At 63.9% G+C, this 23,546-nt stretch overlaps 1 protein-coding gene across 4 annotated transcripts in view; it reads left to right on the forward strand.

Moving 5' to 3' along the window:
• SEPTIN9 (septin 9) overlaps nt 1–23,546 on the forward strand; it is a 149,696-nt gene that overhangs the window by 40,179 nt on the left and 85,971 nt on the right. Inside the window, exon 1 of one of the 4 annotated variants that reach the window (XM_043585695.1) lies at nt 18,274–18,480. The exons of the other annotated variants lie outside the window; for them this stretch is intronic. Coding sequence (XP_043441630.1) covers nt 18,426–18,480 — 55 coding nt within the window. The 5' untranslated portion in view covers nt 18,274–18,425. Of the gene's footprint in view, nt 1–18,273; nt 18,481–23,546 lie in introns of those variants that run through there. 4 annotated transcript variants of the gene reach the window in all.

The raw sequence follows: 23,546 nt of genomic DNA on the forward strand, positions 1-23,546 counted from the left end.
ATCCAGGACGCCCCCATCTTAATTCGATCACATCTGCAAAGACGCAGTTTACAGATAGGGTCGCTTTCACGGTCCTGGGCGTTAGGGCTTCGACAACCTTTTTGGGGTCTCAGTGCAAGCTACAACAGGCCCTTATCTGCAGACGGGCCTCTCCAGGGCTCAGCCGTGGAGGAGGTTGTGGGTGGACGAGTGAGAGCCCCGGGGTGGGGGTGGCGGGGACCTGCGTGGCCAGGGAGGGCTTGGAGCAAAGTCAGGGCAGGGGAGGGGAGGGGGCCGCGGGGTTCTCTGGACAGGAGGCACCGAAAGAGAAGAGCTCTAGGGACACCTGCCTGGCTCAGTCAGAAGCGTGCGCGACTTGATCTCAGGATGGTGGGTCCGGGCCCCACGTTGGGTATGGAGATTAGGGGGGGGGGGCGGGGGGTGTCACAGAGGAGGAGGAAAGGACTTAGTCTGAGTTCCTCCCCAGTGCACAGCTGGTGTCAGAAGTACAGCCTCACTCATCACATAAAGAGGCGCTTTGCCCACAACCTGGATTATCTGACCCGTGGAGCAGGCCAGTTCGCCCAGTAGTGAGTTCCCCATGCCTAGAAGTATTCAAGCAGGGACCCGCGTAACGACTGTTCAGGAAAGCTGGAGAGAGGACCTCTGAGGTCGAGACCAGGGGTCCGTTATTTTTACAAGGACTTGAATTTCAAAATGTCGTGATGTGGGGAACATGCCTAAGAGGGGGGCCCTCCGCTCAGGCCCTCCACCTTCTGCTCTGTCTTTGGGGCTGGGGACCGGGCGGGCCTTGATCCTACAGCGCTTCCCCCCACCCCGCCCCGGCACCTGTCTTTGGCTGTCTCTGGTTCCTACGGAAACAGAGCCTCCGCCCTGTGGCCCACCTGCCCGAGCCCAGACGTCATCATGAAGCAGACGGTCACACGTGTGCGTGGACACATGCCTGTGTGTTGCACGTGGGGGTCCCTGGTGCCGGGCCCCAGCATCTGCCGCCCTCCTGGGTCTCAGGCAGCATTTGAGAACACCGGCTCTGCTGCTAAGCACGCAGTGACGCGTGTGGTGTTTGGAAAAAGTTTTCTTTTTTTTGTTACTTATTTAGCAAACCTATAAGGCTTGGCTTTGTGCCAGGCCCCGTTGCAAGCACTTTACCAGTATTAAACGCATCTCCTTTTTTAAAAAGTTTTTTAGCGTTTATTTATTTTTGAGACAGAGAAAGAGAGACAGACACGGAGTCCGAAGCAGGCTCCAGGCTCCGAGCCGTCAGCACAGAGCCCGGCATCGGGGCTCGAACTCACGCGCTGTGAGATCATGACCTGAGCCGAAGTCGGACGCTCAACCGACTGAGCCCCCCAGGCGCCCACAAATTCCAATATATTAACACATTTTCATTTCAAAGAAGGTAATGTTATCCCCTTTTTATAGATGAGGAAAGTGAGGCACAGAGGGGTACAGGGACTCGCCCAAGACCTGCCTCTCTCCCTCATGCACACTCGCGCCCATTCAGACACGCTCTCACACAGTTGCTCTGGGGTGGCTATTCATCCCCCTCTGACATGACGCGGGTCTCTTGAACGGCCAGGGCCCTGGTCCGGGTCTGGGTCTCACCTTGGCCTTGTTCTGCTGTGGACATTGAGGGGCATTCTAACCCTGTGGTCTGGCCCATCTCCCAGGAGCTGGATGTCCCCCATGGCCCTGGCCCAGCCGGGAGGGAGGGCTGAACGACTCATTGCTCCCGGAGGAGGTCGAGGTCAGGTTCAGACCCCCTCCGGCAAGCCCCTCCTACCACCGCCCTGGCTCTGCTGGCTGCTCGTGGGCCCAGGCTCCCGGCAGCTGTCAGGCAAGGAAATGACACTTGAGCCTCCGGGAAGCTTTGGGAGAAGCAGGTGTGGGACGTGCGCCTCCTGCCGCCATTTCCCTGCCCCTGAGGACGGGCATGGGTGAATGACCACTCGAACATTGCCCCGGGGAGTACACAGGCATGATGCCAGCTTGTCCCCCATCTGTCAGCGGGGAACTGGTCTAAGTCCTCCGGGCTGGCCACCCACCCGACCCGGGCCGGTGCTGGACGCCCACAGACATTGTCGGGTCATCTCGCCGGGACCTGGCGTTTCACAAGGAGGCTGAGGCTCAGAGATGTTGGGAAACTGGTCCAGACCCCACCTGCTAATAGCTTAGCTGAGCCGGGATTTCTCTTGCGAGCCGTGCGACTCGAAAAGCCCAACTTCTTCCTATAACGTCAGGCCCAGGAAAGGATCAGGATGTTTTTCCATGAGCTGATCTGTCAGGTGCTCTGTGCTGCCTGGCTCGTTGTAGCTGCTCAATAAAATGCTGAACCGACGGGCGGGTGCTCCCCCGTTGACCCGCAGGACTGAGAGCTAAGGGCTTTGACCCAAATGCCTGCCTCTAATCCTTTGCCCAGCGTCTCCCTCTGGGGTATGTGACCTTGAAAACAGGGACCCTCCCGTCGTGCCTCGGGCGGCGTCTCGGAGTGGCGTTAGGAGAGCAGCTGGGGATTACCCGCGCCCTGTGGCTGGCGGGCTGGGCACCAGATTCCTGGCACGGATGTGTGGGTGACTGTCAGCCACCTGTGTGCGAAGAGCTGCGCGTGTAGGGCTTGTGCAAACGCCCCGCCCCCGCCCCCCGGCACAAGCCCCCTGGGCGGCTGCCAAGATTCTGCTCTGGAACCTTGGCCAACGGGGAAGGGGGGGGGTCTTGCCTCGTGTCCTGGCTGTTGTGGCTGTTGGTTTAGGTCCCAGGGCTGTGTGCAAAGAGCCTGAACGTGGATGGTGGGTCATGCATGCATTCGCTGCTTCTACCTGGGGCATCCTAGGCGGAGACCCCGTCCCATGCACGGTGGCTGCGGCATCTGAAGGCCCTTCCACGGTGAAGGACTTAACGTAGGACCCACGCATGCGCGGTGGGGTTTAGGGGCACTAAGGCCTCTTCCTCCCCGGCAGGGCCCTGCGTGCCTATCCTCAGAGGCAGCATCTGGATCTTCGAGCAAGGCCGGGTGGGTGGGGTCCCCCTGCCGGGGAGGGCGTTCCTACGCCGGGACGCGATGCCACGCACGGAGGGGCTCCAGCGTGGGCGGCCAGGACGGAGGTGCCCGGGAAGCCTCACCCGGCACAGCCGGGTAGCATCCTGGCCCCATTCATGCCTGGTGAACGCCCGCCACGCGCCACACGGCGCCTCCCGAACATCACAGGGGCCGCGCACCAGGCCCGGCCTCCGGTCTGGGCTCCCTGGCCTCTGGAACCTTCTGCGAGGACTCGGAGCCAGAGCCCCTGCTGCCCTTGATTGTCTTTAGGTCCATGAGGATGGGCGTGGGGCGGGCCGCGTTCACGTGCCAGCTTCTCCACTGACACCTGGGCCTGGGCAGGCTCCCGCCTTCCTCGCGCCTCTGCCGTCCGGGAGAGATTGGGGGACGGAGAGGCCCCCTCGTGGCAGTTTCTCGAGGATTAAAGGGGGTGATGGCGTAGGTGGTAATTAACAGTAATCGTAAGTGTGATTAGTGTAATGGGGTGCAGGCACCCGGCCCTCCCTCAGGAAGCAGCTCCTCCTCCTTCTGGTTTTCTCCATCCCTCCTTCCCCTCCCTCCCTCTCCCCCTCCCCTTCCCTCCTCTGCCTCCTTCTCCTCCCCCTCCTCCACTCCCTCTTCCCCCTCTTCCTCCACTCCCTCCTCTCCCTCCTCCCCCTCCTCCCCTCCTCCCCTCCTCCGCCTCCCCCTCCTCCCCCCTCCTCCCCCTCCTCCACTCCTCTACCTCCCCTCCCCTCCCTCTCCTCCCCCTCCTCCCCTCCTCTGCCTCCCCCTCCTCCCCCCTCCTCCCCCTCCTCCACTCCCCTACCTCCCCTCCCCCTCCTCCCCCTCCCCCTCTCCCTCCTCTGACTCCTCCCCCTCCCCCTCCTCTCCCTCCCCCTTCCCTCCTCCCCCTTCTCCCCCTCCTCCACTCCCTCCTCCCCCTTCTCTCCCCCTCCTCCACTCCCTCCTCCCCCTCTTCCCTCTCCCTCCCCTCCCACCTCCCCTCCCTCCTCCCCCTCTTCCTCCTCTCCCTCCTCCCCCTCCCCCCTCCCTCTCCCTCCCCCTCTTCCCCCTCCTTCCCTCCTCCCATCCTCCATTCCCTCCTCCCCCTCCCCTTCCCTCCTCTGCCTCCTTCTCCTCCCCCTCCTCCACTCCCTCTTCCCCCTCTTCATCCACTCCCTCCTCCCCTCCCCCTTCTCCCTCCCCCTCCTCCCCCTCCTCCCCCTCCTCCCCTCTTCCTCCACTCCCTCCTCCCCCTCTCCCTGTTCCCCCTCCTCCCCCTCCTCCCCCTCTCCCTCCTCCCCCTCCTCCCCTCCTCCTCCTCTCCCTCCTACCCCTCTTCCCTCCTCTCCCTCTTCCCCCTGTTCCTCCTCTCCCTCCTCCCTCTCCCCCTCCCCCTCTCCTGCCCCTCCTCTCCCTCCTCCTTCTGCTCTTTCTTGTCTCCTTCTCCACCTTCTTCCTCTTCCCTCCTCCCCCTCCTCCCCATCCCCCACTCCCCCTCCCCCACTCCTCCTCCCCCTCCCCCCTCCTCTGCCTCCTCCCCCTCCCTCTCCTCTCCCTCCCCCCCCTCCTCTCCCTCCCCCTTCCCCTCCTCTCCCTCCTCCCCCTTCTCCACTCCCTCCTCCCCCCTTCCTCCTCTCCCTCCTCCCCCCCTCCCCCTCTCCCTCCTCCTCCCTCCTCCCCTCCCTCCTCCCCCTCCACTCCCTCCTCCCCCTCTCCCTCCTCCCCTCCCCCTCTTCCCCATCTCCCTTCTCCTCCATTCCCTCCTCCCCCCTCCCCCTCCTCCTTCCTCCCTCCTCCCCCTCCTCCCCCTCCCTCCTCCCCTCCTCCCCCTCCGTCTTCCCTTCCTCCCCCTCTCCCTCCTCCCCTCCCCCTCTTCCCCATCTCCCTTCTCCTCCACTCCCTCCTCCCCCTTCTTCTCTTTCTTCCCCTTCTCCTTTCCCTCTCCCCTCCTCCCCCTCCATGCACTACCACTAACACTACAGTTTGCTGTCCCCCACGGCCCCCTCCATTCCTGTCTTCTGTCTGATTCTCCCAGTGGGGACTCCAGCACAGAAAGGCGCTGTCCCCCCGCCGGGCTCCCGCAGGACCGGCTGCCCTCCTCAGCCTGCGTCTCTGTCCACCTTTGGCCTGCCGTGGGCTGGGGCGCAGCCTCAGGGGGCACAGCCCCAGCAAGGGGCTCCGGGACCAAGGGGTCAGGGCCAGGACGGAACCCTGTGAGGAGAGGGGTAGGCGCCACGGGAGGGGAAGCTAGTGAGACAGTCCCCAGTGCTTTATTTATGACTTAGGATGTTTGCGGCGTGACCGGAGCGTAGCTGAAGAAGCTATTGGCCGGCTGTCCAGAAGCGTCCGCTGGGTGGCTGGGCCAGGCTGCTGGGGAATGCTCCGGGCAGGCAGACAAGGAAGGCATGGGGGCAGAGGCTGACGTGTGCTTGGCATCGGTCGTGTGCCAAGCACTGAGCCCAGCAGGGCGGAAGGAGAGCCGGCATCTGGGCTGGCCCCCACCCCCCCACCCCCAGAACCTTCCGGGTGCACGTGGGGAGAGGAGAGCCAGGACTGGGAAGCAAGAGCCTTTAAACCTCTAAGGGACACACTCAGTCAACATCCCTCTTTCGATCTTCAGAAGGAGACAGGAGAGGCATCCAGGCTCGCACGCAGGCTGCGTCCTAGCACGTGCTCTGTTCGGCGGGTCTGCCCCCGCTCCGACAGCTGCCGTGGCTCCCTGCACCCCCCTCCTCCAGACGCGGGTCGTGAGGATTGTCAGACGCGCGGCGGAGCCGCGAGCAGTTTACGGTGCCCACCCACACTCCTGTCCCTCAGGTTCCGCCGCTGACGCCGAATCAGGCTCACTCTATCACCTCTCTGTCCGTCTGTCCATCCTTCCGTCCGCCTGTAGGCTCACCATATTGTTCTCTCTGCCGCGTTTCAAAGTAAGGCGTGATCATCCCAGTTACCCACAGGATCATCCCACGTATTCCGGTCTCACTCTCAGAATTTCTCACCGACTACCCACTGCTTGTGCTCGGCCGGGGCCACCCATTCCGCAGCAGGGGTGCGGCGGGGGGAGCTGGAGCCCAGGCCCCAGTCCTGGCTCTTGTCGCTAACAGCCGCGCGACATTCCGCAAACCATTCTGCTCCTCTAGGTCCGGCTGCAGACGGGGCCCCACTAGACGTTATAGGTAATGAGAGCTACCGATCACCGAGTTCCCATTTTTTTAAAAAATGCTTTTTTTAACGTGTCTTTATTTTTGAGAGAGGAAAGAGAGACAGAGCGCGAGCCGGGGAGGGGCAGAGAGAGGGGAGACGCAGAATCCGAAGCAGCTCCAGGCTCCGAGCCGTCAGCACAGAGCCCGACGCGGGGCTCGAACCCACGAGCCGTGAGATCGTGACCTGAGCGGAAGTCGGACGCGTAACTGACCCGGCCACCCAGGCGCCCCTACCCAGTTCCTCTTTCGTGCCAGACCCTTACTGTCACCAATCCCTTCGGTCTAGACATTGTCGTTCCTAACATACGGGGGAGTCAGTGAGGGCTCAGAGAGGTGAAGTAACTTGCCCTGCGGTCCTGCTACCCGGCGAATGGCCACGCGGCTCCGGACCCAGCCGTGTGACCCAGCGCCGAAGCCTCAGCCCCCGCCCGCGCTCTGAGGGCGTGCTCTGTCCCTGAAGTGGCCCATCCTGTTCCGTCCGGCACACATCTGACTGTTGGTGTTGGTGACCTCTCCAGATCTAGCTCAATACAGAACTTCGCAGAGCAGTCCCCAGGCTACTCTGGGCCTGACTTTATTCGGTGTCGCCTCTGCCCGATGTGGCTGTTTGTCCTCTGCCAAGCTCACACCTTTACGTTCCCATTCCGAATACCAAAACAAGCAAACAAAACAAACCGTGGGTGACCTAGGTGGTTCATTTTGCTCCGACTATATTTATCGTATCAGACACTGCCAGGGGCTTGGGGCATAAAGCCTAGGACCTCTGCCTCGCCTTCAAGGAGCTCCCAGACTGGAAGAAGGATGGGTACACGCTGCGATCAGTCAGGGAGCCGTCTGGCTGTGTAACAAAGACTGAAGCAACAAGGCTTATGCAAGAGAGAAATTCATTTCTCTCCCTCTTCCCAATCCAAGCGTGAGCAATCACGGTGGCCCAGGGCAGCGGGGACACGGCGTGTCCCTTCTTTGCTGCTCTGCTATCCTCAGCGTGCGGCGTCCATCTCACGAAACAAGGCGGTTGCCCCGGCTCCTGCCATCACATCTGCACTCCAGCTACGGGAGGGGAAGGGGCAGGAGTGTCCTGAAAGTTAGACACTTCAGCTCCCCTCCTGCGGGCCAGAACCTAGTCACAGGGCCACTGCAAGCAGCAAGGCTAACTGGGAAACGTCTTCTTTCGTTGGGCAACCGTGTGCCCAGCTGAAACTTTTGTCACTATGGAAGAGAGGGAGATTAGATGTGATGAAGGGCACCTAGGGTCTGTGCCGCACACACCGCTAGCCCCCTTTGCACGTACAGAGTCGGTGGCCGGTCCCATGGCAGGGATCGCTCCGGGGAAAGGCGAGATTGGGGAAAAGTGACGTTTGCACGGAGCCTGCACGACGTCTTCAGGTCAGGAATGGCCGATGCTGGGCACAGGTGCCACCAGCCTCCTGTCCCGAGGCTGGGGCAGACGTCATCGCTCGATCATCCTAGCCGTCTCTCTCCCTGAGCCCCCGCGCAGCCTCGCAAACCTGCCTGCCTCCCCCCGGTGGGCCGGTGACCGGGTTGGCTTGCCGGGTGAACCCCACCGGCCGCGGCTGTTTTGTGTCCCCAGAGAAGAAGAAGAACCTGGGGTTATGTGACAGCTAACGGCTAGCGGTGCGCGCGACCCTCGCCAAGTCCGTGCTCAGTCACGTCGTGTCGGTAGCTCGAACCCGGCCTTGGTGGGGACCATTTACATCACGGCCATGGGCGAATGTTATCAACCAGGCTCCCCAGCCACCGGCCCCAGCCACCGGCCACCAGGGCAGGTTGTTGCACATTTAGCCGCAGGCCACTGCTTTAGCCCGGTCTGTTATCCTTTGGTGACGAACGTCTTCCTGCAAGGTTTGCATACGGACCTCTGTTGTCATAGGGGGTCCGATCGCACAGCACTCGCTTCCTTTTGGAGATCCCGGGGTCAGCGTTCTGAACGTCCGTTCCTCCTGCCCAGAAGGAGGTTCGGGGGGCCTGCTGGATCGGCACCGGCTGCTGTTGTGTTCCGGATGACCGCAGCTGTGCGGGTGGGACGGGCGCCAGGGAAGCCGTGTGGTTCTGAGATCGTGGGTTCCCCGATGGGACTGCGGTGCTGGACGATTCCTCGACCGACGATCTAGATTATTCATGACCGAGGGGGAGCCTCTGCACCCCGGGCCTCGCACACGCCGCCGGCCCAGAAGACCACATGTGCCCCATAGGCTCCGGCGGTGGGGTGGGCCAGGGGCCCGGGGGGTGTGCTGACATCCGGTGAGTCGCTGGCCTTGGAATGCCCGCGGTTACCTCCTCGGGAACGATGCCCGCGGGACCATAAGGCTCGGCTTGGGTTTGCGCGCCCGTCTGTTCCCCACTTGTGCTGTGGCTTTGGCCAGCCCGGCGGATTCCCTGCCCCGCCCTGCCCCTGGGGCTGTGCAGCTCCAGATGTGTGCTCCCCTGGGCAGGGATGGCGGGCCCGGGGCCAGGTCTGCGGCCACGTGGCTGGAACAAGCCCCAGAGATCCAGACTCCACGGTCTCTGGGACCAGTGTAGACGTGGCCCCCTCTGGAACATCCCCACCCTGTCCACGAGGTGAGACGTCTGTCTCTGCTGGAGAACAGCTGTTAGGAGGAGGTGGCCCATCAGGCCGGCAGGGTGGCGGGGCCCCCGACACGGTGATGCTCATCACTTCCTCCTTCCTCTGGCTGTGTCCTTTTCCGTGGCAGGAGAGGACTGTCGCTTCCCCAGGCTGATTCCCTCCTCCGCGAACCCCACCTCCTGATGTCCACCGCCTGGCTTCCTCCTCCAGCCGTCCGGGGTGCCCGTCACTGAGAAAACCCACAGGAGGGTCTGGGAAGGAGTCCCTCCACCCAGGGGTTCCAGGGAGGCTCCTCAGAAGCGGCACCTGAGCTGAGTACCTGAAGGCTCGAGAATGAGCCGGGCCGAGGAGGGTGGGAGGGCCTCCTGGGCAGAGGGAACGGGAGAGAACAGGCACAGATCTGTGACACTGGCTTGTCCGGGACCTGGCAAAGCGGGGCGGGAGCAGAGAACGTGGAGACGCACGGGGACAGGAGGCAGGAGCGGCTGGTGCAGACGGAGGGCCAGGGACAGCCTCGCGGACCCCCTCACCGTATTCAGCAGGTGATGGGTCACATGTGCATTCTAGAAGGGGTGTCCCACTGGCAGCTTCGAGTCAGGCTGGGAGTACCGGGCACCCCGAGCAGGGAGGCCGGCCTGCAGCCTGCACGCTTCCTCCCTGGAGCCCGCGGCCAAGGGCACAAGAGCGCCTGAGCGTCAGTGTTAATGAGGGACTGTGATGCCCCAAAGCTGCCTCTGATTGATGCCGTCCCAGAGCACCAGGGCGACAGCGTCTTGTTCCTGTCCTCCCTGGCCAGGTCCACATTGGTTCGTCCCTTCAGCTCCCCATTTGCAGGGATCTCCAGGAAGACTGTCCCCAAACGGGCAGGGCCACACAGCTGCCCGGGTGCCCAAGGAATCAGAGACACCTAGGGGCCTTCCGCTTGCTTCAGGGGCCCCAGATGTACAGTCGGTCGGGGGGGGGGGGCTCTGTGCTGGGCGGCAGCCTTTGTCCTTTGTCCTGGTCTGTCTGCTGACAGCCCGGCCAGAGCTGGCATCCCCCTGGTCGGGGCCCTCAGCCCAGCCTTGTCATCTTGGCAAATGACTCACGCTGGGGGTTGGGGGCGGGGGGAGAGCACCAGGCGGGGTGAGTTAACAGCAGACCCATTACGTCCCCGTCCCTGAGGTCACTTCACACGAGGGACAAATGGTTCATTGAGGTTGCTGTGGCTGCCGGCCGGCCCCAGCAGCAAGGGCGCTGGGGAGACTTCATTATCCAGGAGAGCGATACCAGATTGTCGGGAGGGGGCCCCGCCGGCCTCCCTCCGCCACGGAGCCTTCTGTCCCCAAGGCTCTGGGCCAAGACCGAGAGGGTGCGTCTCAGGTACGCTGTGGCACGGGGGCCACCCTCCCCCCCATCGGGGGTCACGCCGGGCGAGGGGCGCCGCTGGTGGTACCGAGCCCTCTCTCGGTTCGTGGTGGGCAGGAGAGGGTGGAAAGCCCAGCCCGCAGGGAGCCCCGTGCACCTTTTGGCTACGGACGCCGGTCCCTTCGTCCGCCAGACGTGCTCGAGTGTCTCCTTCGTGAGCTGGCTGTCTCCTCCTTTTCTTCGCCGTCCTTCCGTGGAGGTGCAGGGAAGGCGACACGTGGTCCGAGATGCGCAGTGGAAGCAAGGAGGGGGCGGCGACATGGGAGAGGCCGGGGCTGGGGACCTGCCGGCTCAAGAGTCTGTCCCGAGATACGCGTGGCTTCCCTGCTGAGCCCACAGCCGCCTGCCACAGACCGTGGAGGAGGCACCCAGCCTTCTCCCCTCTCGCCCTGACCCTGGGCTTACCCCCTGGGGGGAGTTCTGGAGCTGCCTCCGGCTTTGCAGCCCTGGGCTTACAGGCTGGCTTCTGGGGACGTTTCCCCACGTGACCGTTTGATGGAAAGCCAGTTCTCTTCCGGGTCCCAGAGCAAGCCCTGCTCTTTCCCTTGCAAGCTTCTGCACTCAGGTGTCTACCTTTGCCAGGGACGCATGAGAGCTGATGTCCCCCTGGGAGCCCCCTCCTGGGGGGCCGGCGTCTCAGCCCCTTTCTCGAAATTTCTACGGTCATCTCTTTTTGAAGCAGCCCCAACTGGACGCAGATAGAGGAGGCAGCTGAGAGGCGCTGAGCTGCCCATCACTGGAGGTGGGCGCATGGGCGTTTAGGGGGTGGGCACGGAAGGGGGATCCCAGCAAGAGCTGTGCACGCCGCATGTGCCCCGGAGACCCTTAGAAAGGAGGGCGCGGAGAGGAAGGCTCCCCCTCTCCTGCCCTTCCTGGGTCGACGGCCGCCTCTCCGAACCTCAGCACGCTTTCCTCCCACCTGCTGGCCGTCTCCTGGGCAGCGGACGGGGACACTGTCAGGGCATGTGGCCGTAGTCCACGGCGGTAGGCGGACGGGCGGCTCCCTGGGGACGACGTCACCTCGGTCACGGCGGCGACTTTAAAAATAAGTTTGGCCGCAGAGGGCCTGTTGTTCTTTCTTCTCAGCTCAGATCCCGCTCAGATTCTGTTGTTCCTGCTGACGTGGAGCTCGGGCAGGCCGGTGACTCAGCCCTTGTCCCCACGCTGCCTCCGGCCGCTGAGCCCGCAGAGCAGGGTGCCTGCTTGAGAAAAGCGGCGAGGAGGTCGGGACACCGAGGGGACGGCCTGTCCTCCTGGGTGTGTGGCCCAGCCAGGTGTCCTGGCAGCCCCGGGTGGACAGCCGCTTGCTGCTTCGAGGCTGGGTTGGTACCAGGCCGGCCACTCCTTCGAGGCCCCTTGTGTGACTCTGGAGCCACCGGGAGGGCAAGGGGGTGCCTCCGCATCAGCCGGGGCGCGAGGGATGCCGCGTGCCCCAGCCCGTCTCCGAACCTCTGACCTCAGACGGCTGCTAGCAAGTTGGGGACCTCAGTCCGTCCCAAAGCCCTGTTTGGGGGGCCGGAGTAGCAACGGACCGTGTAAAGAGGGAGCACTCAGGACTAAAACATCCATCGCCGCCTTCCTCCTCCCGCTTCCTATCTGGGTGCTAACTCACCAAGCCCACGGCGGGGGCCCGGACGCCTGGGTTTGCCAACCGCAAGCCCATCGGATGGGCCGAGGAATAAGTGACGTGCCTGAGCCACAAGCTAGGGTTCGGCCGGCGAGGAGTCACCTCGGAGGGTCACGGCTTCCCACGAGTCTCCCGTCCCTCCGTGCGAGCGGCCGCTGCCCCTTCCTTGGCTCCCGTGGTCCCAGTGGGTTTTCGTGTCACTGCAGTAAAATTTACAAGCGAAACTGAAAACGGCGGGGCCGCAGGCCGAGCCAGAGGCTGGACGCGGGAGCACCTGTCAGCGGGGCTGGGGGGGCGCTGGGGCGGGAGGCCTGAGAGCTTGCCCGGGGCCTGCAGACCAGCCGCTCCCTCCGGTGACTCGAAAGCCTGAATTTAGAAGAGTCCTACTTTGTTTAGAAAGCTCCCTGCCTCAGAGATAAGGCCCAGGCTGCTGTGGTCAGGGTTCGCTGTAAATTTTCTGAGCAAAGCAGGCCGGGGCGATAACTGGGGAGTCTGGGGAACAGATTAATCATGTGCTAAGGAAACGGCATTCCCCTTTGAAGTGAAACCTTCTGGTTGCATTTAAGCAGCCGGGCAGATGGTGTAAGGGTGTTGTGTAACCTACGCACTGATTAAATGTCAGCCGTACCCACAGACAGGCTTCACGGGAAGATTCAAAATCGGGCAGCCTCAGAGACTCCGCGGCCCGAAGCGTGGCCGCCGTCGGGGTCGCGGGGCGGTGGGAAGGGAGATGGGGTCCCAGAGCCTCGGGCCGGGTGCAGACGGCGCCCCGCCTGTCATCCTGACCGCCGAGCTGGGGAGGTCTGCACGGTGGCCGAGTGACTTCTGAACGTCCCCTCTGCCCCGCTGTGGGCTGACTCCCTGTGAGGAGTCACCGCGACCCTGCCGTCCCTGCGAAGGAGACTGAACTTTGCCATTCCACAGGGATTGGATGCGTTCTCGGGGAGTCCCCGGTTGTATGCCTGGAGGCAGGGAAGCAGCTTTGTCAGGCGGTCTCCTGGGGGGACCCTGGGATAGTGGTTCTGATATTTAAGACAGAAATGACAGACAGGGAACCAGCAGTGGGGGAGACCTAGGCGGGGAGACCTAGGGGATGCTCTCCGGGCAGAACAGCTAAGGCAAATGTCCTGGGGCAGAAGGCAGTGTGGAGGCCAAGGAGTAGGCAGGGTGGATAGGGCGTGTGGGACCTTGGCAACCCAGGGAAGGAGTTTGCACTTGTTTCTAAGTGTGAACAAGGCCATGGGAGGTGACGTCATCTGATCTTAAAGCCTCCTTGGGATCTGGATGGAGGGAAGCAAGAACGGAAGCCAGCAGGTGGGTCAGGAGGCTCCACGGGAATGCAGGGCGGAGAGCGACAGTGGGGGGACAGCCAACCCTTACGTTCTGAGCTATTTCGTGAGCTGGTCATTCGACGCAGCCGTTATTGGAAACTTAATCACGTATCACGTAAAAAACAGAACTTACTGTTTTATGGAAGATACAAAACAAAAAATAGATGTAACTGACTGCTTAAAATTAAATTACCCGGAATCACTGTATGATCTGCAATTTCACTTCGGGGTAAATACGCGGAAGCATTAAAGAGGAACCCAAAGAGATATGTGCACAACCCACGTTCTGTGCGGCGTTATTCACAGCAGCCCAGAAAGGTGGGAGCCGCCCAGACGTCCACTGATGGGTGACTGGATAAACACAGTGTGGTGTGAATGTACCTACAGTGGAACATTGGCCTTAAAAAGGAAGGAAATCCTGACAGATGATAACGCGGATGGGCCTTGAGGACATTGCGCTCAGTGAAATAAGCCAGGCACAAAGGACAAACACACTAAGGTTTCACGTGTAGGACTTTCCCTAGAGTAGCCACATTCACGGGGACAGAAAGCAAGACGGTGACTGCCATAGGCTGGGGGCGCAGAGGGGAAAACAGGGGGTTATTGTTTAACGGAGATAAGAGTTTCGGTCTGGGGCGACGACAGCAGTTGTGGGGGTGGTTGGTGTTGACGGGTCTACAACAGCGTGATGTGCTTTAGTGCTCCTACAAGTGGTTTAAGGGACGCCCGGGTGGTTCGGTCGGTTGAGCGTCCGATTTTGGCTCAGGTCACGATCTCGCGGTTGGTGAGTTTGAGCCCCGCATCGGGCTCTGTGCTGACAGCTCAGAGCCGGCTCCGAGCCCCCTCTCTCTGTCCCTTCCCCCTCTCCCCCCCATCTCTCTCTCTCTCTCTCTCTCTCTCTCGCAAAAGTAAACATTAAAAAAAAGTGGTTAAAATGATGAATTTTATGTTATGTGTATTTTAGCACAGTAACAAAATGCCCCCGTTAGGAACAAGTTTCTTGATGAAATCATCCGTTAGACTTACATAATAGGAATTACTGACAAGTAATCGCCTCAAAGACGAAGGTAACGCATATATAGCACCCACACTTCCTAAGTATTTTATTACATTTTACTCTATCCTCTGTGTTCTGGAAGTCCACAACTTGCCTTATCTGGACTAGGAAATGCTATGCGGTGCTAAATGCGGGCAGGTTGTTAAACGTTAGGGTTGCTCCGCCCGTGTTGGGGGCACTTGAGGTTAGAAGCAGCCTGGCCTGCAGATATCTTGGAGGTGGAAACTCACTGATGGCCTGGATGCGGGGGTGAGGGCAACAGAGGACCCGGGGGCGATGCCCGGGCACTCGGCCTGAGCCGCTAGGTGGATGGTGCAACCATTTACGAAGATGGCGGCCTGAGGGAACTTGGGAGCTGTGGAAGGTCCGGCAGCCGGTGGGTCCAAGGCTCTGGAGCTCGGGGAGGCCCTACTGTGCTCCGGGCCCAGGCAGAGCTGAGACCATGGGCCTTCGCCCTGGTCTATGAGGAAACAGATGGTCCACGTAACAGGGTGTCCTGTCCAAAGGCCCAGGGCGGGCGGGCGGGCACAAAGCCACTGTCCTCCCTCTGCTCCCCAATCCCCACACGGAGCCCGGGGTCATGGATACTGACTTCGAGCCAAACGGCTGTTTCCTCCCATCGATTTCCTCTCTCTTTTTCCCAAGGCTCATCCCACCGGGGCCTGACCTGTGGGTTTCTCTTCCCCTTTCCAGAAAGGCCTGAACTGGACTTCGTTTCACACCTTTCTTGCCCATCCCTGGCCCCCAGGTGTTCTTACTAAAACTTGCTGCTTGCTGTCCCACGTGTCCCCAGCCCCCCCCCCCCCCAGTCCCCCGAGGACTGCCACCTGCCCAGCAGCGTTCCTGACCTACAGCAGGTTGTGCGGCCTGTAGATCTCTTGGGGAGGCGTTGATGGGGTCAATGTCCGTAGAGTGTCTGGGGGCCACCATTATAAAGGACCACACGCGAGGAGCTTAACACAGCAGCAACGTTGTCTCTAACGTTCTGGAGGCCAGAAGCTGGAAGCCAAGGTGTCAGCAGAGCCTTGCTCCCTCTGAGGGAAGACGCCTTCCTTGCCTCTTCTAGCCTCCCGGGTCCCAAGTGTTCCCTGGCTTGTGGCCACATCTCTCTGGGCTCTGCCTCTGACTTGCCATGGCCTTCTCTGCATCTCCTCCTTTTTGGTCTCTCGTGAGGACACTTGTCATTGGATTTAGGGGCCAGCCTAACCCCGGGTGGTCCTATCTCGAGATCCTCCCCTCAATTATATCAGCAGAGATGCGTGTGCCGGATCAGGTCCCATTCCGAGGTTCGGGTGGGCGTGTGTTTTCAGAGCACCCACTATAGGGTCTCACGGGGGAACCCGTGAGGTGGGTGGACCCTCCGCTGTCCCTCTGGTCACACCTTCGCCTCGGGCCAGGCCTACAGACAGTCTCGCCTTCGCCCGTGGTCTTAGAAGAGTGCGCCGTGACGGAACGCGGAGGCCTTACAGTTCTGTTTTTCTTGCCACCTTTCAGCTCACCGTCCTCTCTCTGCTGCTGCCACCTTTCTCTGCCCAGCGTCCCCGCCAGGATTGCCCGTCCTGCCCCTGGCCCGGACCGTTCTGCCCCGAGGAGGGGGCTGGGGGCCCCTCACCTCCCCATAAGCATCAGGCCTCCTCAAGTCCTGGAGCTACAGGCTGGACGCAGAGATCAGAGGTGATCACAGGCAGGGCTGAGACAGGGCCAGATGGATGATCCAAGCTGAGAAAGAGAGGGCCCAGCAGCGGGCCGGATTATCTTCGAGTTTGGAGAAGGTGCTTATTATGGGAAGGGTGGCGCCCAGCTGTTTCCCATCTCCTCCGAGGACAGAAAAAAGGAGGCACTAAACGATGTACAATTAGAGCAGCTGGTTAGATACAAGGGTGAACTTCCTGGCTGGGAGCGTGGCCAAGCGCTGGGTTGGGTTGCTGGAGGGAGTGTGGGGAATCTCCTCACCTGGAGGTGTCAGGGTTTGGCAACGGGAGCCCCAGCGGTTAAGCGAAGGCGGGGGGGGGGGGGGGGGGGCGGCCCGGATGGGCTCCTGAGCTTGGCCGTGCCGCCGTGGGGCGCTTTCTGGCCGCGGAGGTCGCTTCCCTCCTGCCATTGTCCTCTGCGTTCCCACAGGGGAACGTTTGGGTGAGGCGGACACCCTGGCCGGGCTCCTCGAGGAGATAAGCCTAAGCCTGCTCGGCTCCGCTGTGAGTGGAAATGAATAACGCCCAAGAAGCCGCCCCTGTGCCAGTCTGGTGGTACTGAATGAATGCCAGCTCTCCGGGAGAACAATCACGTGGGTGTGTCTGCGCTCGCCAGGTGCTTTTTTATAAAAAACGCTGGCCACTAACGCTGTGGACCGGCATCTTTCCGGGGGCCCGGGTGCTTAGCCCGTGCCTCACGGGCGGGGGACCCCCAAACTCCCAGACGCGGGACGGACAGGTGGCCCAGAGGGTTGGAAGCGGCCAGGGCTGGCGTGGGAACCATCCAGGGGCCATTAATGCCGCTGGTGACTCCGGTTTTGAACCCCGGGCTCCCAGGCAGATGACGGGGCCTGCGCCTCCGAAATGTCTGTGGTTTTGCACCTCCACATCCACAAACTCACTTGGTTGAAAATAGTTCAAAATATCCAAAGCATGAGGGAGGGAGCGACCGCTTTTCTTTAAAAAGAAAGGACTTGATTTCATCTCTTTGATAAAGGCCCCCCTGAACCCGGCGTATTCTCTCAAGGAGGTGGGGAAGCACTGGGGTGGCAGGCGGGCCTCGGCGGATCTTTCAGAACCAGGGGTGTAGGGGCTGGGAGAGGAGTGGCAGTCACCAACCTGAGACCCAGGATGAGCTCTCGGGCGCTCAGATGCCACACGGAGGGGACGGTGGCCAGCCCGGAGGGTGTAGTGCCGCCCGGCCTGACTTGGGACAGAGGTTCTGGGTCTAAGATAACAAGGGGGAGAGTAGACAGGAGCGCCCAACCAACCAGCCAGGGCAGTGGAAGGGAGGTCCCCTCCGCTGTAGGTGCCAGACCTGGAGGGCCCGTCCTGGTCCTGGGGGCTCTGTCGTGTTGCTTCTCAAGTTCCAACCCCTCCTGTTGTCCCCAGCCTCCTGGAGGACCTGCCTGCGCATTTAATCGGTGTTTGGGAATGGATGGGGAAGTGCAGAAGTTGTGTCCTGGAGGGCAAGGCCCGGCCTGAGGTCCAGAGGAGACGGGGAGACCCCTTGCCTCCCATTCCGGAACCCCTTCCTTCAGATCCTGTGAAATATCTCCGCCTTACCAGGGGGAAGACCGGGGTCTACGCTGGGCCACCAAGCAGGCCCTTAGTGTGGAGGCGGGGTGGGGGGGTGGGGGTGTGGGCGCACGTCCCTGGCCGTTGTGGCCCGGGCGCTCCTTCTTCCCTGCCCCACGCCCCCCGGTAGCCTGGCACCTTTTCTGTCACCCCGGGGGTGGTCGGGTGGGGGTGGGGAGTAGCCGGAGGGCCGGACCTCTCGCCTGGCCACGTGACTCCCGCGCTCGCCCCTCGCCCCGCGGCTCCGGGCCAACAGGCGGGGGTCCCGCGGCCCGCCAGCTCCGGCGCTTAACCCTTGCAGGCGCTGAGCGCGGGAAGGCGGCGGCGGCGGCGGCGGCGGCGGCGGGCGGCGGGCGGCGGTGAACTTTGTTTGGCTGCGTAAATAAAACCTCCCGCAGGAGGAACCCTGCGCCCCAGGGAAGGGGAGGAATCTCTTCCCCCCCTCGGCGCCGCCCCCGCGCCGCCGCCCGGCCCCCACATCCGCCCACATCTGGCCGCGGCGGGGCGTCCGGGGGGGAGGGGCCGGGCCGCGTCTGTCGCCGTCCCGGGGCGCGGGGCCAGGCGGGGCGGAGCGGGGCGCCGGGTCGCGCGCCCAGGACTCGGCCTGTCCCCGCGGCGGCCGCTCGGGCCCCAGCCCTCCACCACCCCCACCCCAGCCCCAGGCCTTGACGGGCGGGCGGAGCAGCCAGTGCGAGCCGCGGAGGCCGGGCCGGGTGCGGGAACCTGATCCGCCCGGGCGGCGGGGGCGGGGCGGGGCGGGGGCGCGGGGAGCCGAGGCCCGGCGCCCGCCCGCCTCCCCCATTCATTCAGCCGAGCCCGGGGGCCGAGGGGCGCGGGCGGCCAGCTCTGCTCGGCGGGAGCGCGGGCGCAGGGCCCGGGCCTCCGGGGCGCTTCCTCGCCGCCGCCCTCCGCGCGAGCCACCATGTCCGACCCCGCGGTCAACGCGCAGCTGGACGGGATCATTTCGGACTTCGAAGGTGGGTGCCGGGCGCGCGGAGGGGCCGGCGGGACCCCCGAGGGGGCGCCCTGCCGCCGCGCCCCCCCCTCCCCGGTCCCGCGCCCTCGTCGCCTACGTGGAGGACCCGGTTCGGGGGACCGCGCTCCTCGGCGGGCCCCGCGCTGCCTCCCCGCTTCCTTCCTTTTATTGTATCTGCCCGAGCGGCGACAGCCCCCTCGAGGGCTCGAGGGGCGCCCGCGGCACCGGCCCGGGCGCGCGGCTCCCTCTCGGGGGTCACTCGGTCCCCTCCCTCCGGCGCTCCCCCGTCGGCCTTCGGGCCCCCGCGGCCCCGCGGCGGGTCGGGGAGCCCGTCCCCCGCCCCTGCGTCCTGCCCCGGGCGCCGCCGCCCTCCCCCACACCAGCTTCGGGGGGCCCGACCGAGTCGAATTCCGGCTGGGGGAGGCCGCCGAGCGGACACGGCCCGGGCCGGCGGGGTCTAGAGGGGGGCGCCCCTGGGGCCCCCATCCAGGCCTGGGGACACCCCCCCTTCCGCCTCCTGGGGAGTTGGGGCCTGCGTGCCGGTAGGGAGCGCCTTTTGGTCCCCTCCCCCCTTCGGGGTTTACAGAGTATGCCGAGACTTAGGGGGCTTTGCCCTCCGAGGGCGCGGGGCTTCCCAGCGCCGACCGTGTGTGTGTGTGTGTGTGTGTGTGTGTGTGTGTGTGTGCGCGCGCGCGCGCGCGCGCGCCCCTTCGTGCGTCCTCGTGACTGCCTGTGGCTCTGCGTCCTGCGTCCTGGGGAGTAAATAAAGCGGTCGGGAGGGAAGCTCACACAATAGTCTTTGGCGCTCCTGGGGCCGGATTTCTGAGGGGCGGGCCTACCTCTGCTGGGACCTGGAGCCCACGCCCCTCGAAGGGGCTCCCGGCGGCCTCCGGTGGGCCCGGCCTTGGGGAGGCTAGGCTGGAAGGAGTTTTGGACGTCCGGGTGCCAGGCCGAGCCTGGAGGTCGTCCAGCCACCGGGGGGCAGAGCCAGGGCTGGCATCTGAGTGTCCGGGGCTCTGCAGTACTCATGTTCCACCCGGGGTCAGCCGCGTCTGCGGGCGCGCTCCTGGGGACCAGAGTCTGGCTGGATCCCGAGCAGAGCCCTAGCGGCTGTGATTCGGGATTGGGTCTGGGCTGGCTTGAGCAGGGGTGTCAGGAGACAAGAGGGTTTGGGGTCTAGCGGCCGGCACACCCTTGAGGAGGACGCGCCCGCTGTTGGCTGGCTCCGTAGTGGGAACACTTGTGATTCTGGCGCTGAGCACCGCGGAACTGGGGGAGTTCCGGTTCAGCGGAGCCACGATGGCTTATACCCTGCTGTTTGGACATTTCGGGTAGCGTGCTCATACTGGGGTCTCCCCACGTCTGCTTGCCCAGAGCGTAGCTCTCCTGCAGCCGCTGCCTTGGGACTCCCACTGTGGCACTTAGGGCGTTTCATCTCCTAAGTGTCCTGGTGGCAGAACCCGCCCCGTCTGGAGAAGGCTGCCCCCTTCAGGCCCCGCGCTGTGTGTACGTTCGCCTGGTGGCCTGTGGGAGTTGGGTTGGCTTGCGAGATCCTGGGATGAAAACGGCCTGGCAGGCCTGGCCAGGCGGGCTGGGATTTCTGGGGGCACAGCAGGGTTCCACGGCAGCCCCGAGGCCGGATGGGGAGGCGGAGACTTGGGGGTGGTGTGGTCCTACAGCTGTTACAGCACTTCTGCCTCGGGGTCCCCACGTGTAACTCCATCCTGACCCCGACCTGCCCCATCTGGAGATGCGGGCCGCCTCTGTGCTGCCTCCCAGGCGGCTTCTTGACCCTCTCATTTGGTCGGAGACAATGGCCTCATTGAGACCAGCCTGCTGCGACAGTTGGTGGTGTTGTGATTCCGGGGGAGAGTTTTCGCTCTTAGGGACTCTCCGGTTCCGTGTGGTTCCGTGCGTGCACCGGTCCCCCTGCTGTGTGCCCTGGGCAGTCGAAAGTGCCCCGAAGGCACAGGAGTCGGTGTTAGAGCCCTCCCGGCGTCCGAGTGAGTGGAAGCGTGTGCTAGGGCCCTTCTCGCCCAGCTCGGGGACCGGAATGGCCTCCCTAAGTGCCCCCGGAGCTTGGAGGGGAGCGGGCGTTGGCGACTGAGCCTGGGGTGGACGGACGTGGGCCAGGAGCCGGCGGAGGAAGACCGTGGAAGACCCAGAGCTGCAGTGAGTGATACAATCTGGCAGAGCCCCGGCTGAGAAAGGTCGCTGTGGAGGAGGCAGACCTTGGGCGAAAGTCGGAATTCATTTGCGCGAGGAAGGCAGAGAGCATTCGGGTCCCGGGCGGCAAAGCACAAGTGGGGGAGGCTGGAATGAGCCGACCCATTGGAGAACGGGGCACGAGAAGGGGCCCTTTGGAGCGGATCGGAGGGCCAGGCGTGCCCGCCGGGAGTTCGGACGGTCCTGGGGAGGGAGGCGGCAGCATAGAGCCGGGGGAGCGCCGGTGTGTGTCCGTGGGGCTGCCCGCGTGCCATCTGGGTTTCCGCAAGGTAGGACGAGGGGGGTGGGGAGGGCACCGCCGGCCCCGCAGCAGTCGCTGCGCCCCGATAGCTCCGGGGCGGTCGGAGAGGGCAGGTCTCCAGGCACGTGCTCGCTGCCGAAGAACAGAAGCTCCAGGGGCCGCCGCCAGAGCCCGGCCGGTCGGGAGCCGTGGCGATGCTGGCCGTGGTTTTCGGTCCTAGCAGGCTGGAATCCTGCGGGGCGGCCAGAGGGCCCTCGTCGGTGTCTTTGGGAGTTTGGAGCTAGTGAGCCGTCCAGGCCAGGGCAGAGGGGAAGGCTCCCGTTGTGGGGTGCCGGGCGGGTGTTCGGGGCAGGCAGAGAGCTGCCCCGGGTGGGTGTGCCGGGTGTGCGGATCTGCGGATGCCCCGTGTCCAGGGCACGTCTGCCCCCTGCCCTGGGCAGCAGCACCCTTCTCTCTTTGGCTCTGTCACCTGGTGGAGGTGAGGTGGGGATTCAGCCCGTCTTCTGTCGTGGATGTGTGTGTCAGGTTCGCGTCTGCCCCGGGCACTGAGGGGGCGGCAATGCCCTTCGTGGGCGTGCACCTCCCACCCTGGCCTTTCCTTTTTGAAGGGTGAACTCAGAGCTCTCTGGAGGACCCCATATAGGGGCAAGAAAAGGATTCTGTGTTTTGCTCTTGTGATTTTTTTTTTTTGTTCCCTATTCACCCTCCCCCCCCCCCCCCCCCGTGAGAGTAGGCCTGGAGGTGACCTCAGCGCCCCAAGCGATCGGGGGGGGGGGGGGGGACAGGAGGGGCGGCTCCGTCCCCGATCTCGCTCCGGGTCGGTGGACGGAGCAGTCGGACAGGCCGTTCTCGAGTGAGAGCGGGGCCAAATCTGTTATCGTGAAGGCTGTTACGGCTCCGGCCTTTGTGTAACAAAGCCCTTCCGAGTGCCAGCTGCTGGCCTGTTTTCCTCAGCGCTGTTTGCTGCAACCGTTTTGCATGCGGTAGAGGAATCCTGAAAGTGCGTGCTTCATGTTTGCTGAAACTCGGTGCGGCCCAGAACCTAGGTGCTCTGGTCCCACAGCTGTGCTCTGTCGCCTACGGGTTGTGTCCGCCCTTCCGGATGCCTCGCCGGATGCCTGTCGGGTGGAGGACCCTCCCAGGCGCGCCCTGGAGGCTCTGGGCCCAGGAGAGTGGGCTGGTGGGGGGTGGGGGGCTGGGGGCAGGGAGATGGGACTGCGTGGACCAGCCTGCTCATCTGGGAGCCCAGACACCCTCGACGGCTGGGTCCAGGGGCACCTTTCCTCCCAGAAGGACGAGGCCCGTTGCTTGGTGACGGGTGCAGACCTGTCCCTAATTAATGCCAGTGGACCTCTTGAGTGACGGCGCACCCTGCTTTCCAGCAAGACTCGAGGCCTCCCGTGAACGCCACCTCCCTGCAGGTCGCACCTTTGCGGCGGGAGGCGGGAGCCGCGCGGAGGTGGGGTCGCTCACGTGGGCTGGAGGAGCCGGGTCTGTGGGATTTGGCCGGTGTCTGTTCTGCAGCTGCGAGGGGCGGCCCTCTTGGGGGTCCCGCTGCCACCCGCAGCACTGGCCTGGTGCTGTCTGCATCCAGAGCACGGGACCGGGCACGCCCACCGTCCTCGTCGTGAGGAGGAGAGCAGACACGCACGCACGGGGCAGCAGAAGCGTCTCTGTCATCGGCTTCCCCGCCGGGCTGAGCTTCAGACCTGGGCTGGGGGATGGAGGGGGGGGTGGCGGGGAGAGGCAGGCGGGGAAAGTCGGGGTCCACAGGGGGCGGGCCTTTGAGAGAGCCCACGTGGTGTAATGCTGCCGTTGGAAGCACCGGGGAAGCGGCCGAGCCTGAGCCTCAGTTTCCCCTCCCTGCGAGCGTTGCCCTGGGGTTTCGGCGGATTTGGCCGGCAGCACTGGGCACAGGTTCTGCTCTTGGGGGTGTGGTGGGTGCCGCTCTTGGAGCTGGGGGGTGGGGCGGGTATTTGCAAGAGGCAGGTGGGTGTGGGCGCCTGGGTGATGGAAGGTGCTTCAAGGCCGCCGGCGAGGGCCAGTCTGGTCCCCCCGGGGGCGAGGCCGGACAGTGAGGTCAGCCTGCAGACTCGTCACGCCTGTGGAGCCCGCCCAGGCTCCCTCTGGTTCCGGCACACGCTCAGGCTGCTGGCCAAACCAAGGGAGCCCCTCCTGTGACCTGGCAGACCTTCCCTCCAGGGTGCCACCGCTCTCTGCCTGTCGGGGTGGAGGCTGGGGTCACGTGGGCTGTAGGGCTCCTTCCCTGGAGAGGTCACCCAGCCCCCTCTGCCGCCTGCCACCCCCGAGCACCACAGGTGGGTGGACCCGCGGGCCTGCCTTACAGCAGCGACATGGGCTCGTGCTGGACCGCCTCGCTGAAGACGGGCAGGGGGGTCGGGCCGCCAGCCTTCCTCAGAGGTGAGCCAGGCGGGGAGCCTGTCTCAGGGAGGGGACGTGCCGGCGGGGGCGTCCTCTGGGTCCAGTGGCCCTGTGCAAGTCCCGACTGTGTGTGGGCACTGAGCTAGGAGAACAGCCTCATCTGGGACCGAGGGGGGGGCGGCGAGGACAAGCCGAGGGCACGAGGAGCCTGGGCACAG

Source organism: Prionailurus bengalensis, chromosome E1, assembly GCF_016509475.1.
Source record: "Prionailurus bengalensis isolate Pbe53 chromosome E1, Fcat_Pben_1.1_paternal_pri, whole genome shotgun sequence".
Lineage (NCBI taxonomy): Eukaryota > Metazoa > Chordata > Mammalia > Carnivora > Felidae > Prionailurus > Prionailurus bengalensis.